Below are 19,631 nucleotides of genomic sequence, written 5' to 3'. Positions count from 1 at the left end.
TAATCTCATTGCATATTTGATTTATTTTCTAATTATAATGATAACACTTCATTAGAAAACATTCTTAAAACTAATCAAACAATTAGGAAAAAAAAATCTTACAAAACAGAAAAAACATTTTAAGACTGTCATGCACATATATATTAAAAATGACTAGAGGGAAATGTCTTATAAAGATGTTCGGTAGGTAGATTTTCAGAACTTGCTTTATTCCCAACCTAGACTTACGATTATCACGTGCATTAAAACAAAGAACATCCACGTCACTACAATGATTTAGTTTAATAGATCTAGCTTTAAAACAAAAATATATATATATATATGAGACAGATTAGAAGAATTAGAAGAACTCAGTGGCAAAAAACCAATTAAACATAGTAACTGTCATCGGGAGACTGACCAAGTATTAAAAATCCAGGCAGCAGAATGACCCATCCTGTCCTACCCACAATATTTTGGAAGTGTTATGAATCTGAGTAAGTCCTGGTTTTAGATGAGCTCACTGGCTTGAAGCTGAATCATTATATATAGATACATTCCAAGTCCAGTGAAACTGACCCAATTCCTTCTTCCCTCCAGAAACCCATTTCAAAACACTGATGAATAAAATTCTTCCTACCGATAAGCAGTTTACATTTATCCGTGCTGTAAAGCAATTACCGTTGCACCACATAGCAATGCTTTCTGCTACATAGCTTTCTGGAGTTTACATCAATGCTTTAATAGTAAACTCTTCTCACTACATCCCAGTTTAAAAAAAAAAAATAATCAGCAATTATTAGCTGATTTGTTATAACCTAAACTTGGGATTGTGAGTCTGGTCACGTCTCAGGAACCTTATCATTTCTTAAGCAGGAAGAGAGATATTATTTCTTCACTGAGTTCAAGATTAAGAAAAGTTTCAGAAGGCGGCAAATGGAATGATTTGAATATGAGTATGATGGGTTTGGCCTATTTAAAAAAAAAAAAAAAAAGAGAGACATACATCTGAAATCCTGATCCTGTTCAATGAATGCAAATTGAGAATGCAGGGTTGTACAGAAACTAGATCCTTAGACAGGTGATGACAAACATCCAAAAAGCTTATTAAATGGAGATAAACCTGACTTTGTTTACATTTGTATTTACTTGTTTCTATAAATATCTATAAACAATTGTATTGTGTATTTTAGGAATCCTGTCATAGTTGCACAGTGTGTTTGACAATGTTATCCGAGATCTGAGGTGGAAGTATCACTGGATGAGCAACATGAACCAGGTAAATTCTCAGGAGTGGTGTAGAATAGCAGAGTGCCTATTCCCAAGAGAGTTTGTTATATATATCATAATGTGATAAGTCTTTTGATAGCTCTCTTCACCCAAGAAAGCGTCCCACGTGGTCCAGCATGCAAACGTTCAGACCAAAATTCAAAGAATTTCTCCAACCCTGTTTCTCCATCTTTGTAATTCAAAGCAGCAATAAAATAATCCAGTCAATGTTTAAGAAACTCAGCCCACAATGAGTTTCAAGCAGACGTAGTGACTGCATTAATATAGGTAGTCTTCATACATTCCTTTGAATATACTTACGATACTATTTATCTAATCCTAGAATCAACACTAGGCTATTATTGTTGGTTTGGGTTTTTTTTTTTTAAAGATTTTTTTTTTTTTGAAACAAAAATATAGAAGTGAACTGCTTGCACAAACATGTACTTGCCACTCATTGTTCTTGCACCGGGGGAGCAGTTTAGGCTGTTAATGGAATATCAAAATTTACACTGAAAGATCTTGCATGCAAAGAACAGTTTGAGAGCACCCCTAACCTCTCCACACAACATAATGATCTGGTTTTAAATGGATCAAAGAGTAGCTGACAGCAATGGAAAAAAATCTCATCAACTTTTATGGGTTTTTGAAGCAGTTGAGCAATGCCACAATTCCCGTAGGTTTTTCTGGGAACACACTGACATTGACAACTGGGAACTTTAAACACTATTTCCACTCTTCAGAAATACTGAAAGACATTTGTCCTACATCTGTTAAAATACAGATCTTTAAGAACTTACCATAAATATTTACAGATTCCTACTGTGTCAGTAGCATATTTATCTGAGCTGCATATTAAACAACAGGGTATTTAAAATGTTAAGTTTGCTGCTGAGAAAGGAAATACTAATGAACTGGCAAGCTACTATATAACCCAAGGTAAGATTATCTTAATAAATGTAACAGGATACACAGACATTCAAGCCCGTGCAGAACATTCCATCCAATGTCAATTCTCAAAAGAAATTACTTCATGAGGAGACTTTTCCTCACTGAAAGAAAATTAGTATAGACCATAAAGAATCTTTGCATATCGCACAAAGTCATTCTTAATATGAATCACCTCCTCTAGTGTGTGACTCACATACCAAGATAGGCAGATTTTCATAGGCCCAATGCTGGTCAAGCCCTTGCTGAAGTTGGTTACAGTACTGTTCTTCCAAATCTGGAGCTAACAAAACTTTCTCATTTAGCTACACAACAATAGCTGCAGTATTTGTGCTGGTGTGCTGGATTGGAATAACACAGTCAGCTCTAAGACAGTATCATTTAAATTAACCGCAATATTTTTGGAATGAATTACGTATTCCTATTTTGGCAAAAAATGGATTTTTACAGCTCATATTAGTGCTTTTAAACGTAGAAAGGTATCAAATTACACATTATACTAATCAACTTCCAGTAAGCACAAGTCATACTGCAAAAACCATCTGTAATAATTATTTACATGTACTAAAGAGATGTTACCAATTTAAAGATTAGAGGTTTTGTTAAAAAGGTTCAAGAAATAATTTTATAAATGCATATTTTGTACATAAACTTCTCATGCTCTCATTCACAGTATAACAGAAGTGTTATGCAATATCAGAAAGTGAAACCAAAGACAGACTGCAACTGCCCAGCACTGCTCTCCTCTCCAGGAAAGGAAGCAAAGGCAGGCTGGAAGCAGAGGCCTGGGTTCCTTCATTCTTTCAGCTTTCATTGCTCTCCGATGGTTTCATTAGATAGGCAAAGACATTTTACAAGGCGAATCAGAGTCACACAGCTGGTTTCTCAGCTCCTGGTCAGCAGGAAAGCCGTGTGCCTTATTCCTCCAACTCACCTTTGCCATTTAGCTGAAATACAAGGACTGGGTGCCAAGTAAGCAACCACCCCTCAGAATTAGGTATTGCAGCTGGCGCACCGACTGAAGGATGCTGTCGTAAGCATCCGTTTGCATAAGTCACTGCACCATAGTTCAGCACCTGGTAAGCTAGCATAATTTCCTGTTCTCCTGTTATTTCCACTGTGAAAATATTTAATTTTAGTATAATTTCAATTAAATGGAGTACTTTTGGAAAGCTGTCTTAATTCCTGCATTCATATAAGACCATAATAAAGAACCGTTACAAGAGAGCTATTCACTAATTTGTCCCACTGAGTGTAACTGTCCTCTTCAAGAGCTTTCTCTTGACTTTAAGTCAAAAAAAGAAATTCTAATTGCAAAATAAAGGCTACTTGATAAATAACCTATGTTGAGGAGCTAGCATCAGAGCACGTGAACCATTTCTTTCCAACCTAGAAGAAATCCTACTAGGTGGCCTATTTTATTCAAAACAGAGTTAAATCTTTAAACTATAGTAAAAAAAAAAGTTGTAGGACTGATACCATTTTCACATCTTAACAGAATTTCTTTACTAGTGGAGTTCAAAATTAAATGCACAAACGAACAACTACGTAAGCTAACAACCTTTACAGCAACCTGGAAAGCTGCCAATTAAAGCTGAATTATATTATTCGGTCTCTTCCAATAGTGCATAATTAAGATTCGGAACTCTTTGGCACATAGCTCTGCAGATGCTAAAAATTTACATGAGAGCAGAGAGCAATGAGACAAATTTGTTGAAGAAAAATCTTTCAAGCATTTCTAAACACAGAGAAGTCCCAGGGCCAAAGCATCGTGGGGAAAGTATCGTGGGGGAAGTACTGCTACATGCTTGTACCATTTGTGGGACTCTTTCCCAGCCATCCATTGTTGGAAGTTGTCAGGACACTAGGCTAGATAGATCTTTCATTTAAGCTAGCATTGATGTAAAGGCATCCAAATACAAGTAAATATTCAATGGAGGTTTACATGTTTAAGATGTTTTGTTACCATAGAACTCTAGAAGTATGTAAGAGTCAAGCACCTACATCATACAGCAGATCTGTAAATGCTCATATGCTACCTAACAACATATAGATCTGATCCTAAGCATGCCCAAGTTAAGAGAATGTACCAGTGCAGAATTTCCATAAGGTGTGAACAACATCCATGAAGAGATTTCCTTTTTTTTTTTCTAAAAAGATACATGCCTCCTGTTTTAGAAGTTACAAAGAAATAATTGACTACAAATCTAGCCTGGTGAAAAAGTGGGGAGAACACATGCTCACTTTTCAGCATCATGTAGGATATAGAACAAGATTATTGCACAGTGATTTAAAGTAAAAACAATTACTGCATCTTATTACCAACACCATTCAAATTAACAAACCAAGTCAGAAATCAACCCTTCATACACACTCCTCCCCGAGCTCTTCCTAACACAGTCTGTCTGGATCCCTTATATACATATGATATGTTGACAAAGCCATCCAACAACACACTTCTCCCAAAATAATTCAGAAGAAAAACCTCCGAAGCAGCGATATAAAACGAAAGCCTCCTTCAGCATTACTATATTGAAATGAGCTTGTGATTAATCCATTAATTATTTTGCAGAATCAAACTTTCTACACTTCACAGACAACATGACTGTGAGGAGCAGATGTGGTAACATCCAGGAAAAAAAATAGCTGTCACCACACCTGGGAAAATAACCAGTTGTGCTTCTTGGGTTTTGTTGGGGGGGGCTTGGGGTTTGTTTAGGTTTTGTTTTTGTTGGTCTTTGTTTAGGTTTTGGGGTTTTTTGGGGTAGGGGCAGGGAGAGGGGGCAATGTTTTGGTTTTTTATACAAGAAAAGAATTACAATAACAACAAAGATTTTAAAACTAAACAATATAGCAAGCTTCCTAAAAGTTAAGTAACACATTCACTAAGCTACCACGATTTTACTTTCTCTTTTCCTTTCTCCTAACATTAAACAATGTCTTTTTCAGCCATATTTTGAGTAGCTACCTTCCTAAAAATAATTTTTCCCATTCTGATCTGTCCAGCTGGTTGAAAGAAGCCACATATTTCTTGTTCTCATCCTCAATCCAAATTAAAATCATTTTTGCAGATGAGCATTTTTATTTAATACAGAAAAAAAAGATTATGTATTTTTGTACCTTTGCATACAGATGGAGACAAAACCTTCCCAATCCAAACAAAATAATGGATCCTGGCACTTTTACCATCTAAGCCATGCAAAGACACGCTGAAATTACAAGCTGATATAACTTTAGTGAGGCGTTGATGGCTGCAAGCCTTTTTCCTCAAAACAGCTTTAAAATAAACGCTTAGATGAACTGACATCGTAAGTATACTCTGTTTAATGCTCTTTTCCAAGACTAATTTATCTATGTAACACTTAACATGAAAACAGACTGGAGCATATCTTTTGCATACAGTATCCCTGTTTAGTGTTGATAGTATTAAGCCAACTCTTTAGAAAGGGCAGACAGATTTTTAATGGTAAAGTTTGCTAATCTATTACAGTAAGGCTCTCCCTGCTCCTCACAATACAATTTTTAAATATTTCAATTGCTTTTTCCACATTGCAATATCCTAATTCATGTCCTACCAAAGATGATTGACCAGGATAACAGCATTATTTTAATTCCTGTTAAAAGATACCCTGTTGTGTTGGGAAAAATGAAAAACCTAAGTTGTGCTGTAGCTTATGCACACAACAACTACACAGTGTTGCACAGTTTCTGTTCACGAGTACATTTTTTAATTTCTAAACTGATAAATAATTGTCATGTTTTACCTGCGATTTCATCTCATAAAGCGTAGCATCCTCTGGAGTTAACTGAAGTGCTTCATCCCACTTGTGAATAGCCTCTCGGTACCTGTAGTTAAAACAGTATTACAGTCTCACCATATTTAAATATATTAGATATTTCTATTTATATCCTGACATTGTCCTAAATAAAGTGCCATTGCATCTCATTAGTATTAATGATTTTTCTAATCACTTCCCTACAAGACATGCTGAACTGTTTTCAGCAACTGGCTATTTGTCCAAAAGGATGCTAAGTACTACTGTACAACTGGCCTCAGGTGAATTTACAAGTCAATATAGGAAACCTATGGCAAAGCAATGACTTAAAACTAAAAATCTTGAACTGAGTCCAACTCCCTTCGCTGTCAAAATCATCCTTAGTCAGGCATAAAGAAATATAATCTTAACCCAACATGCCTTGCTACAGTCATCATTTAAAATTTCTTTTCAGCCTAAAAAGGCTGAAACAGAGGAGTTGCCCTCCTGCATTTCTGTACTGTAAGGTACTAAAGATATCGGAGTAACTTTGGTATATTAATATAAGAAGGAAGTTGAAAGTAAACAGCTATACTGAAATCACTCTTTTGGAAGGTATACAGTGGCTTCATAATGTGTTGGCCTTCCCTAGAAAACTGAAGAAAACAGAAGAAAACAGAAGAGTTGACCAAAACCAAGAAAAAGTAGGTCTTTGTCTTGAACAAAGAGGTAAAACTTGGACAAATGCATACTAAGGTTTTGAATCATATTGAAGAACTGTAACAGCATAATAAGACACAGATACAGGGGTGCAGTCTTTCAGCCCTACAGGCGGCCTCAGATTAACGAGTCTGTGGGGTGCCACAAGTTCTCTGAATCTATTTCAAAATCCACCTTTGTTAGGGAACTGCGTAGGAAGTTCCACAGATACACGCACTGCAATTTTAATATAGTATAGATAAAACTAAAGTAATTTTACACACACTTCATATGGAAACAGTTTTTATCTTCCCCTACTCCCCATTCTTCCTTCTCTTTCCTTCCCCCATTTTTCAGTCCTCCAGCTTGTATTACGCCTCCAGGTTTTCCAAAGCAGTCACATGAAGACTTCAGAAAGTTCTGAACCGACCGGCAATAGAATAGATTGGAAAAGCAATGCAACCGAGGTCAAACTCTCATTATGATTCAGGTATTATTAGTTTGTAAATGACACTGATAAGTATGTTTAGCACTCAAATTAAACATCAAAGGGTGTTCCAATACATTTTCACATTTCCTCAAAGTTTAGCCACCAGCCGTGCAGTTTTCATGTCAGTTCATTCCCCATGAGCAGGTGTTCACACTAAAGGAAACCACCACATTTTCTATATATGTCAGCAGAAGCCTTAAGCTGTCATTTAGTCAGCAAGAACTACTTTTTGAGTAGAAGATTATAGTTTTGTTCAAGACCTAGCACAGACACAGCACAATAAAAACCAACATGAGTAAGGGAAGTCCTGAGCTCAGTTAGGTGGTGTCCTGGCCGTGCAGCGAGGTGCAATATTGTGAGTGTAGCAAAAAAGTTTAGAAACAGAGGATTTTGGAAAACGGAGCAAACACAGTAATGACATCAGTAACCAGAAAAGAAGGAACAACACTGGCATTCTGGAAATAGAAAGATGTAAGATAAAAGTTGCATTTCAAGAATCTCCATTTTTACTTTTGTGGCGGGGACATCACTGCTCAAAGTATCAATATGAATGGGATAAAAACGCATAGCAAGAACATGTTACCTCTGAAAGGAGCACCAAATATCCCCCAAATCCTGTGGGGTTTGCTGCCAATTTGTCAACAGTCTGCCAACAGAACAAAGATGGGCATGGGAAAAGAGATTGTCCATTCACAGAAATGCTGTGCTATATGTGTTCTGTGTATGAACAGTAAGTTACTCAACTCCACCTGTGAGCCTCAGAAAGCATGATCCAAGAGAAGTGATGACAGAATCCCGGAATCGCTTCCCAGGACTCAGAACACAACAGAAGAGGGCTTGGAGAAGGAAGATTTGTCTGCAGGTAAATACCAAACCGCCTGTTCAAAAGACTGATTGCTGACTACCAGTTTACAGTGTGGACATATCCACGCTGCTGTGAAACATCAGTCTTTGCAGTGCATATACATTCTTAAAAAGAAAGTCTGATAAAACATGACTGTTCTATTCTTTTACAATTCTCAGGAAAAAAGACGTTTCCATTGTTGTTCCAGGAAAAACTAAGGATACTGTTCTTATTAAAAGAAACTGAGCCATGTTGCTTGCTCTAATAATGCAAACTTAGAAAAAAATTCCTTTCTATAAAGACAGTCTTTTAATCAAAGAATTTTCTACCTCATTCTTTTGAAGGAAAAGATTATATACTGTATTAAATATCTGAAAAAGTAGCCTGGGGATATAAGATACAGTTGTAAAGTCAGTGTTCCAGTAAATGTTTTATGAAAACCATAAACCTTGGCTGAAGTAAGAAGTGAGCTAACACAGGGGTAGTGTCGTAAAATAAATTATTAAAAAATAGATCATTTTACTATCTCTACTATCTCTAAGTATCTTTTTGAGCTGAACTGTACAGGACCTTTACCATTATAAGGAGGGAGAAGTAATTTTGAAAAGGAAAATAAATATGATATCTGCTTTGGGTTTAATTAACAGAAACTTAATAAACATTCCATTTGCTATTCCCATTTCTTAACATTTCTTTAAATAAGCTCACACAGAGTTGAGTGACTAGCCAGTAACAAGCACATATGCATCAGTTGAGCTGCAAAAACTAACACATAGCTGGCAAAAGTGAAGTAACAAATTTTAGCTTAATGCTGTTCCACTGAGGTCTACCTGAACTTCTTCCTATATGCCTGATATGGAAAGAGAGCACTTGTGTTCAAAACACATCCTATGGCACAGCTGATGCACAGTAACATGCATTTGAATCTTACAGCCCTTCAGAAAAAGGGATATGAAACCTAGCACTTCAAAAATTAAAATAACTTGTATAAAAAAAAAAAATCTCAGAAACAAGAATGAAACTCAAAAATTGCAGACCCATCCACTGGTAATGCTATAAACCTTCTTCAGAAACCTCTGACATTCATTAAAGTGGAGATTAATTCCAAGCAACAGTTGGCCGGGGGCCTACTGACTGGAAAGCCACTTTGCAGATGACAGACCTGGGGGTCCTGGGGGACAAGAAGTTGAGTACGAGCCAGCAACGTGCCCTTCCAGCAAAGAAGCTGAACAGCATCCTGGGCTGCCATAGCATCACCAGCAGACAGAGAGGTGATCTACCTCAGCTCTGGTGAGACCACTTCTGGAGTGCTGGATCCAGTTCTCGGCTGCCCAATATGACAGAGACATGGACGTACTGGAGTGAGTCCAGCAATGGGCCACAAAGAAGATTAATGGCTTGGAGCATTTGTCATATAAGGAGAGGCTGAGGGAGACGGGACTATGCAGCCTGGAGAAGGGAAGACTCGAGGAGGATCTTATCACAGTGTAAAAATACCCGATTTGGAAGGGGGACAGGGAGTAAAGAAGACGGAACCAGACTATTCTCAGTCATACCCAGTGACAAAACAAGAAGCAACAGGCATAAACTGAAGCACAGGCAATTCTGTTTAAACATATACCCATCACTGGAGATATCCAAAACCCAACTGGACAATGTCCTGAGCAACTTGCTCTAGTTGACCTTGCTTTGAGCAGGAGTTGGAGTAGAAAATCTCCTAGGGTTCCTTAGTATTATATGATACTAAGACATCAGCAACCTCAGTGATACATGATTTAAGATGAAATATGATTATCTCTTGGCTAAATTTTAAGCAAAATATAATCTCACAACAAACAGATCCATTAATTTTTAGATGTTGGGATTACTATAAAAACTTATCTAATGTAGCAGTAAAGAAGTCACAGAATATTGATAATGGGCATTATCTTGATTTTACAGAATATCAAATTAATATTTCCAGCAAAAGTAAAACCCTAATCTATATATACATTGTAACTAAGCATGTAAACTCCAGTAATATAAAGCATTTTTAGGAAAAGACTATCATATTTTGAAGTATTGAATTACTATTTATGTGAGTATAGAGATACAGTATATCTAATTTTACCTACCCACAGTGATTTCAGTAAAATAGTACACCTCACTACAAAAAATTATACAATTATAACCAGAACTTAATCATCATTTTCTCTTCTTTATTGCAATGCCATAAAAAGGAAAAAATTGTTGAGAACTGGATAAATCTGGGATGGCTTCAGTGTAGAAGATTTGATGGATCTTGCCAATTTTTATTTAACAGCATATGAAATCCCATAGCTCCCCTAAAGTACTAAAATTGCTCTCTTCAGACATGCTACTGACCATCTGGGAGCTATACAGACTTGGCACATTTTACTATAGCTTGCTGAACTTTTGAAACAAACATCTCATGCTTACACTTCACTTTTTCACCACCACTTCTGGGAAAACAAGTTCTCTTGAACTCTTAAACAAATTCATTTTTCCATAAAAAATATTTAATTTGAGGCTTCTGGGTAAAAAAAAAAAAATCAAACCCTGTTCAAGCTTTTGAATCATACATATATATATAATGCTAAAAGCCATCACTGGAGATCATGCAGGATCTAGAGTCCTGGAGCTTTACTCCAACAGGCTTGCCACAGTTGATGCTTCTGAAAGAGATTGACTCAGGGCAGGCTCAGAGTGATAGTGGAAATATCTCAAGATATACTGAAGAGATAATATGGTATCAAACTCAGACAAAATGACACAGGCCTGAAGGAGACAGGCAGATCACAGGAGTACAGTGTCAGGAGAAGGGATGAGGCAACGTAGCTCCTGGGAATTCTGAGAGACTTGGAGGGACACTCCTACAATCTGATGTGACAGGAGGATAAGTAAAAATATGATTAGACAGAGCTAAGGATGGGAAGAGGAAAACAACATTTTAAAAAGAATATGGCTAATTGTCAAATACTCGTATTATATCATAGAGGATGAAGCGGCCACCAGAAACACCAGCTAGCACAATTTTAATCTAGAGTAGGGTCAAATTCAGACTTTGGTGGAAGCTAGAGAGAAAGAAGACTAGTCAGTAAGTATACAGAGTACATAAAAAGGAAAGAGAAAAGAAAAACAAAGCAGAAGTTGATTACAGGAACAGACTTCGCTTTTTAAGCTGGGAGATCATGCAGGGCTGGACTGTGGGAGAAAAGATTCAAAGAACAGGTGAAGGAGGAAACTAAAAAGAATAAAGGAGAATGAACGTACATGGCTTTTTTGTGTTTAATAGCTTCAGAGTCCTGCTAGGTTTTTATAGGAAAATACTTCCTCTGCTGGGGGGTGGGGAGGGAGGTGTATGGCACTTTATAGAAGCATCTAGAGAAGAACAGTGTGCAGAACAGGCGAAAGGAAATTGTTTGCTTAAGTGCGCACAGAAAATCCTTGTCATAGTTAGTGCCATACAGTACGTATAACCTCACTAATAACCTTCACAACATTGGTAGGTTTTTAAACACATGAAGTACAATAGTAAATGTTCTTTTGAAGTCTTAGCAACTCTACAATTTTTTTTTAATTGCAGACAATTCTGACACTATTGATGAATCATCATTACTGCAGCTCAAAAGCATAGCTATTTTATGGTAAATAAAGTGTCATACGTTACTTCTGATTATGGAGCGAGACAGTTAAAACCCACTACTTTACTCTCTACTAAAACTTCCAATAAAACATTCTAATTTAACAGGCTGATTTAGGTATGGCCACACTGATGACCACAGGTAAAGAGGTGCAGGACAATCCTTCAGTGGCACCTGACCATATAATGTTCTTGCCCCACAGTAAAGGAGAGATAAACACAAACTTGCTGTAACTGCCCTTCGAGTAGGTAAACTGTACTGAATTTACCATGCGGTAAAACAGCATGCACATAGCTAATGAACATAATTTCAAAGCATGAGTATTCATCAGAGTTACTATTCTTGCACATACTAGACCCATCAATATTAGACCCATCCATTGACACCTGGACACTAGTAATGCATATAGTGAAAATAAGTTGGATTTATACAGCAGAATCTTTTCCTACACAGCAAATACAAAGTTCTGTTACAAGTAAGTCAGTTGAATATACCACAAAATTAAGTAGCTACACAAATATTTCAGAGAGACTTATCTCACTTCAGAACTTTCAGAGGAACAGATGGGAAATACCATTTCATCACATGCCAAAAGCAATTACCATCTACCATCATGCTAAACTATAAGATCAAGTTTTCAACATAAGTTCCACTCGCCATTTTCCTGATTTTTATTTCAGCCACACATGTAAATATGGACACTTTTTATCATTGCATCTATTAGGCAAATACAGTTTTGAAATTACCTTTGTCAAAGAAAAGGTATGAAATCCCACACTGGAGAAAGATGATCTCAAAGCGAAAGCCACAAAATCAGGATTCTGGTACTGTCTCTGACAGCGACATCCTCTCTCACGTGGGATTTAATTTCCTCACATACAATATTGTCCTGGTTTCGGCTGGGATAGAGTTAAATTTCTTTCTAGTGCTGTGTTTTGGATTTAGTATGAGAAGAATGAGAACACACTGATGTTTTCAGTTGTTGCTAAATACCCTGCTAGTCAAGGACATGCAGCTCAAGAAAAAAAAAACCAAAACAAAACAAGCATTGGGAGGGAACACAGCCAGGACAGCCAGCCCCGCTGGCCAACGGGGTATTGCATACCATGTGATGTCATGCTCAGTATGTGAATGGTAGGTGTGTTCCAGCAAGTACCGATTGCTACTTTGTTATTGTTCAGCGCGGGTGGTGAGCAATTGCATTGTGCATCACTCATTTTGTATATTCTATCGTTATCATTATTATTTTCCCTTTTCTGTTCTATTAATCTGTCTTTATCTCAACCCACGAGTTTTTCTCACTCTTACCCTTCTGATTCTCTCCCGGTCCCACTGGGGGGAGTGAGCGAGCAGCTGCGTGGTATTTGGCTGCCTTCACAATTACTTTATTGAGACCCAGGAATGGGATACACTGCAGTAAATAATTTTAATGACAAATGATAGAGGAGTTAATGCAACAAAGGATTAGATAACTGGGGAGTGAACAGTGTGTACACTTGACAGTCTGCCATAAGATGACTTTCACAAATACATTTTATAGTGAATTGTGAGCTAAGGGCCCTGCTCCCTCTGACTTATTTTATACCCTTCTTTACAATCTGGTGAGTCACTGATTCACAGTCCACCCCACTCAGATTCTGCACTTATCTGTAAGGAGACAAGAAAATTTGCAACACAAATACATTTGCGGCTGCTAATGAATTCTCTTGCTGCTAACTGAACGACCACTTTCGTTCCTGTGCCTTGCGCACTGGCGCTATCAGTGTGCGCAATTTCAGGGCTTTGTCCCCAAGAAGGGCTTTGGAAAGTGTGTATGTGCTTATGCTTGTGTTTACTCTTCAAACATGAAATAATTACTTCAGCTCTAACTAATATAGAATTATACAGTTGATTGACAAGCACTGGTTGAAGCAAGACCAAAGCACATATTTTTCTTTTAAAAAAATCTTCATATCCAGGAAAAACCCAAACAAGTTGGAAGCAACTAAACAAAACCTTAGTTAAACATGCTAATCATATGCAAAATCCTTGAAAGTGGGTGCTCTATAGTTTTGTTTCTGGCCTTGCTGCAGAATCTCCCTGGACCTGGCACTGCTACTTCATATTTTTTCCCTGAAAATATGGACTTGATATAAAACTTATATGATATAACACAGAGGAATTTACTTACCTGCAATAAGATTACATCATGAAGACTGTCAGAAGCTCAAAAAAATACACTGCTATCACTGCTCATCTTTGCAAATGATCCTACAAAAACACTCAAAAGAGTCAAAATAACTGTAATTTTATTTGACGAGTTCAGGCTAATTTTAATTATCTGTGGCAGTACTGAGAACTTTGTTGTGTAATTTTTAAGTGAGAATGGTTAATAGCACGAGTTCTCTCTACAAGCTGTTAACTTAGACACCAGGATATTATTCAGAGTGGAGGAACAGGATTGAAAGAATTCATTATGCTTCCTTCAATTAAGTGGTGGTTTTGCTGGTTTAGTTTTGTCATGAAAACCACAAGACCCTACTGTCTCTGACTGCATACCTGATTAACTAAAGAAATATTAACAGATAGACTGCAGTGAGAAATATTTATATTTTTACCAGGTAAAAGTTAAAAACTACAGTGTGGATAAATGTTTGTCCTTAAGGAGGATTCAAAAGAAATAAGCTATTTTTACCTGTATTCTGTTAACAGGAAACTGTCAAGTAATTACAAAACAAAACATAAAGAGGTGTGTAAAAATACACCAAGAAAGATCTTAATTCACCAGACAGTGCATATTTGAGAACTTCTTTACAGACAGGCAAACTTTCTACCTGTATTTCTCCAGTATCTACAGTTGAAAGTTACATAACACACCTGTTTGTCTTAAACACGTATTAGAACAACCATTTTTCTATTTAAAAAGGCAGAGCTAACAACAGAGTAGTTGATACAGAGGAAATAATGGTTATATTCACGTATACTGTAAGTCATATTAGAGTGCTTAAGTACAGAAATTGTCAAGACCTTCCACACCACTGAGAAATACCCTCACACAGGAGAACATTTAGTATGTCATACAACTACGGTGTTCATTTAAGAGCATTAAAAAGAACAAATATGAAGTATATACATATATCTGAAAAAAAAAAATTCCATTTTCAAATGCTCTCATGTTCAACATTAGTGTCAGATAAGGCAGCAACTGGTAAAAAAGAAAACACCTAAGCAATACTCTACAGGGTATAGAAGCTGCTTTGCAATCGTGTATAAACACATGGAGTACTTTGTTAAATCCCAGCCTTATAATTTAACATAACATAATTAAAATCGGGTATTGACTGTCATTTTATGGGTGACAGCTCTGTAGGAAGCCAAAATAAACAGTGGCAAATAGGAGCAGAACTGAAGTTTACACATCGAAATTCAAATCAAGAACAGGAATACAAGTTTCATTACTCCTAAACCTGCTATTTCATTATTTAAGCAGTAAGAACAGACGACAGTAACCTTACAAGCTTTTATAGTTTCAGTAAAATCAATTCACTATTTTAGTATCCTAAAAAAAAGCTGCAAATTAATCAAGTATCAGCTATTGCAATAGTTATAATAGTTTAAGTATCCACAGAGAATAATGTATTTTTACTGCTGAAATGAAGTTTTAAATACAAAGCTTTAGTTCCTCAAGATAGTTTCAACAGCAGTTCCTCTTAAAGCAGCAGGAAGAAAAATGTAGAAGAAAAACTGTTATGCTGCATTTGAAGCAATTTTGAGGTCGTATTCTGGTCTTGAGAATTATTTGTTCAGATAGAACAAATATCTTTGTTCTTTAGAAACTTTAGAAACATAGTAGTAGAGCTAGAATGATGGGTACCATCTGTTTTCTTCTTAGTTGAGTAGCCATTTAATCCTTTTAACCTTTTAATTATTTGTCCACAGACAGCTGACAGCTCTGTCTTTCTTACCTCCTGTTATGATCCTTCTGGTTCTCAGAAATCAGTCATAGAAACTAGGGCAAGAAGTCAAAAGCTGTCAACAGCACCAAAAAAAGCACCAAAAAAAAGTTTCTGGGATTTAGATACCAGTACTTATCTATCTTGAAATGACTTATTGCCAAAAAATGATGCTCAAGGGTAGGGTATTAACAGGGCAAAACATTTTGGGAGACATGATACACAAAAAGCAATAGTCAGCTCACATTCTATTCTGAGCAATTCCATTTCATCCAGTTGATATGCTCTTGTTATCTGCACTAAATAATGTAATTCCCCTTCATTTTCTTTCCTTCTATTACTTCTGGCCTCTTTACAATGTTTGCTGATGTCAACATCACAGAGTAACAATGACAGAAGTTATACAAAAACAGAGAGAAGGAAACATGTAATTCTCTATGGCATTTTGAGACTTAAAGGGAAATTTTAATTTATTTTTCATGAAAGTATCAATAAATTAAGTAGGCAGATACCCTATAAACCTCCCCACATAGCTGAAACGATTAGAAAGTACCGATGTAAAACTACTATAAAGTACCCATGCAAATACTAATCAGCAAAAACCATCAAGTCTTCTGAAATAAGTGAAATATAGATGTGTAATAAACAGTATGATCTACCTACAAGGACGTAATATACGCATATACAGATTGTATAGAGACTGGATGTCTCCATCCAGAACTAAAGGAATGTATCAGACACTTCTAAATCCCAAGATGACTAACATGCAAATCGTACACATAGAAGTGGCAAGAAGAGTGGGAACTCTCACTATCGGCACTGCAGAGACAAGGAGTGGTGAGCCTCAGTGTCACCGGGCGAAAATGTTCTGTAAAGGGACCGATGAGGCAAGCTCAAGTTTGTGCTCCAATTTTCATGACAGAGCTAGTCAGTCACTTACAATGCTGTTATGTTTCTAGTGATAAGCTACCTTACAAGAACCAATAGATTCAGACTGATAATTTTTGTTGGCAGTGTGATTTTGCATACACATAATAGTGCCTAACGAAAACCTTGGTGGGTTTTCTCCAGTTTTGTTCAATATTTAAAATTTCTCTCTCTCAATCTCAATTCATTATCAGAATGTGATGATCAAAATTAAATAACTTGGGCACCCTCACAATCGGCTAAAATATAGTCAACAACTATAAATTAACTACAAACTAGCCAGAAAAAAAGAGTTAAGTTAAAGATTCCTCCCATACTTACGCAATGCTCCATGTAAAGTTGTTTATACCAGTAATTTACATAAAACTCCCTTAGGTTTTATGACAGCAATTTATTCTGTAAATTAATTAGGAAATTTTAATATTTATGATTCTAATTTTATTATTAATTTCTTCCACTCTGTATGTCAACAACACTTCTAAAATTTTTTCCAGTATTGCTTGGAATTCCTTTCTTACTTTGAATCCCACAGAAGAAATCAGTTACTGAAATAAATAATTTCTGAAACCTCGTTCATTCAATTCCGCCCACAGTACAGAACTATTGGAATTCTGCCACATTTTTGAAAGGCAAATACAAATGTCATAATATAAAGTTGTAGAGTCCTTCTAAGTGAGTTTCAAAAGTCGTTCTGCACTCTCCTCCTCTCAGTCTACTTTCTTGCCCCTGCATTGCACCAGTATAAAAGCTTTTGCTTCTTAAACCAAGTCAACAGTCTAATCCAGGTTATAATCTGTCAAACATTAGGGTTTTTTAACACATCAAGTAGCTCCCCAGTGTAATTCTCCATTTGGCTACAGGAACACAAAGAAGAGAGCTTTATTTAGGCAGCAATGACACCGCTATATTGTAATGGTCTCACATGATAGCTAAACTTTAGCATCTCAAGTATATGTTTGGATGTTGGAGAAGTTCACAGTCCTTACTTTACTAAACATGACAAATGTTGTGACAGTTATGAAACTGAATGCATTATAAAAAAAATGGCATCTTTAGCAAATAGCTTCCTACCACCTTCACACTGAGAGCTCTACAAACAGATTTTTCAATCTGGCAGTGACAGAAAAATGGTCTAGCAAGGGCTGACTGAAATAAAACTGATTTTCTATATTGGAAAATTATTTCAATCTCAACATGTGATCCTACCCCTCAGAATGCTTTATACAAACCTTTTCTTTATTAAGTCCCTATTTAAGTCCTTTTTGAAGTCTCAGTAAATATTAATCAAATTCAGATCAGAAATGCTCTTTGAAGACTGAAAGTTAAAACACTTCACTGAACTACAATTCTATTTTAGAACATGCAATACTTCAAATAATATGTCCAGGAAAATAAGTTATGTGTGAGCAATACCAGGGAAAGTTAACCTCCTGACAAACAGAAGAGTTTCACTGACAGACTAGATTAAAGATAATTAAAAACATCTATGTCAACATCCAAATCCACTGAGGGCAAATTTATCATCATCACAAGAGCCAATTGCCAGGAAGAGAAAAGCTTGTATTAAAGCTTCCAGACAAATACAACTTCCTACAGAGAAGCCTAGGCTGCAGAACTCTTTTCAATAAGTTTATGCTATTTAACATATCTAACAGGTGTCTTCCATTTGTAACAGTAAAATAGGCTTGTGGAGCCAGCTGAATACAAGCCATTATTCATCGCCAACATCTCTTATCCAAAGAACCTAGTTTAAAAAAAACCCTACAACTATGAACTGCATTTTGTCTTAACTGTCATTTCTTAATTTTTGCAGAAGACAAAAAGCTTAAACCACTGTCTGCTACATTAGATTTCTATTACCAGCTGACTGGTCGAAGTCAAAACAAATGATTTTTTTTAAGATCTGCCATTTGGCTGCTAGAGCCAGTAAAACTCCAGAGACTGGCATGAAAACATGTCCAATACACACTAAGAATGGCAGCCTGTAAAAATTATCTGTTTGAACTGGCTTCAAAATAGTAAACTTCAGTTCTTCATGAAAACAAAATTTCTGTGATTGTTTTTCAGAAAGTAAGAAAGAGGGGAGGGAAGCATCATCTCTGTGACTATATAGTATTAGTGTACTGGGCACCATCCAGAGGTAGAGAAGTACAGCCCTTTGTCTAACACCTTTGACTCACGGTATTTAAACACCGTATTAGAAGACTGAGCATGATATTATAAATACCATGATTCTTCTCTGGAGATTGGGATGGATGCACTGGTCACCCAAATGATTGTAGTAAGAAGAATGTACAACATCTATCTCCTATTTCATATGTCACACAGTTTACCAAAAGTACTTGGCAATGTATGTTAACAATTTTGTCATGTTACGACTCTCTCTGCACCTACCCTCCATACAAAAAGCGTACTTCAGTTATGTACTGCTAAAATTAGAGAAAATAACTGTTCTGCATATTAGCAGATTAGCACAGTCCTTTATGAGCTGAGTAATTTGTTCAAGGTCCAGTGATAAGGTGAGAGAAGAATTAGACTCATTCTGAAGGAGATGAACATTTAAAAACTGCAAAAACCGAAATGGCTGGCTTGCAAGTGAAAATACATTCACAGACATCAACTTCAAATTGTAAGTGCAATACAGTAACAATAACACACAGGCAACAACTAGACAACAATACCACATAAATGAAAGAATTTGTCTCCACTTCCCTTGCTGTTTGGCCACTTATTCTAATACCCGTTTTCCTGCCTATTTTGGCAACAGCATTTGTGATCCAGATCAGAGCCAGCAACCAGAAAGACACTATTTTTCAGCTAGGCTTCTTCTCCAGTCCAGTGACAAACCGGTACTCCAAGTTGGCTCCCCCCAGGGTAAAACAAAAAAATGGGACCATTGCAAAGGGGTGGAAATGAGAGGTTAAGTGATGAGTTGGGTCACATTGACTCCGACTGAAATCAGCTTAACCAGGGATGGAACTGCAACCTTTGACTAGATACTTGATTTGTAAATAACCAAAGCTAGGTAGCATGTATACCAGCCCTTGCTTTCAATTAACTCAGCCCTGATATAATTTAACAATTGTCTACAAAATGACTAAATAGTTAACTCCCATTTAAGTAAGTGGACAGGACAAAAAGCAG

At 36.5% G+C, this 19,631-nt stretch overlaps 1 protein-coding gene across 2 annotated transcripts in view; it reads right to left on the bottom strand.

The window, feature by feature from the left end:
- TTC33 (tetratricopeptide repeat domain 33) overlaps positions 1-19,631 on the bottom strand; it is a 48,420-nt gene that overhangs the window by 16,577 nt on the left and 12,212 nt on the right. For both annotated transcript variants that reach the window (XM_075136206.1, XM_075136207.1), the window contains exon 3: positions 5,961-6,042. In XM_075136206.1, the coding sequence (XP_074992307.1) occupies positions 5,961-6,042 (82 nt within the window). The remainder of the gene's footprint in view (positions 1-5,960; positions 6,043-19,631) is intronic.

The sequence above is a fragment of the Calonectris borealis genome, chromosome Z, assembly GCF_964195595.1.
Source record: "Calonectris borealis chromosome Z, bCalBor7.hap1.2, whole genome shotgun sequence".
NCBI lineage: Eukaryota > Metazoa > Chordata > Aves > Procellariiformes > Procellariidae > Calonectris > Calonectris borealis.
Note: the sequence above shows the minus strand (reverse complement) of the source record. Positions and strands in the feature narration are given on the sequence as shown.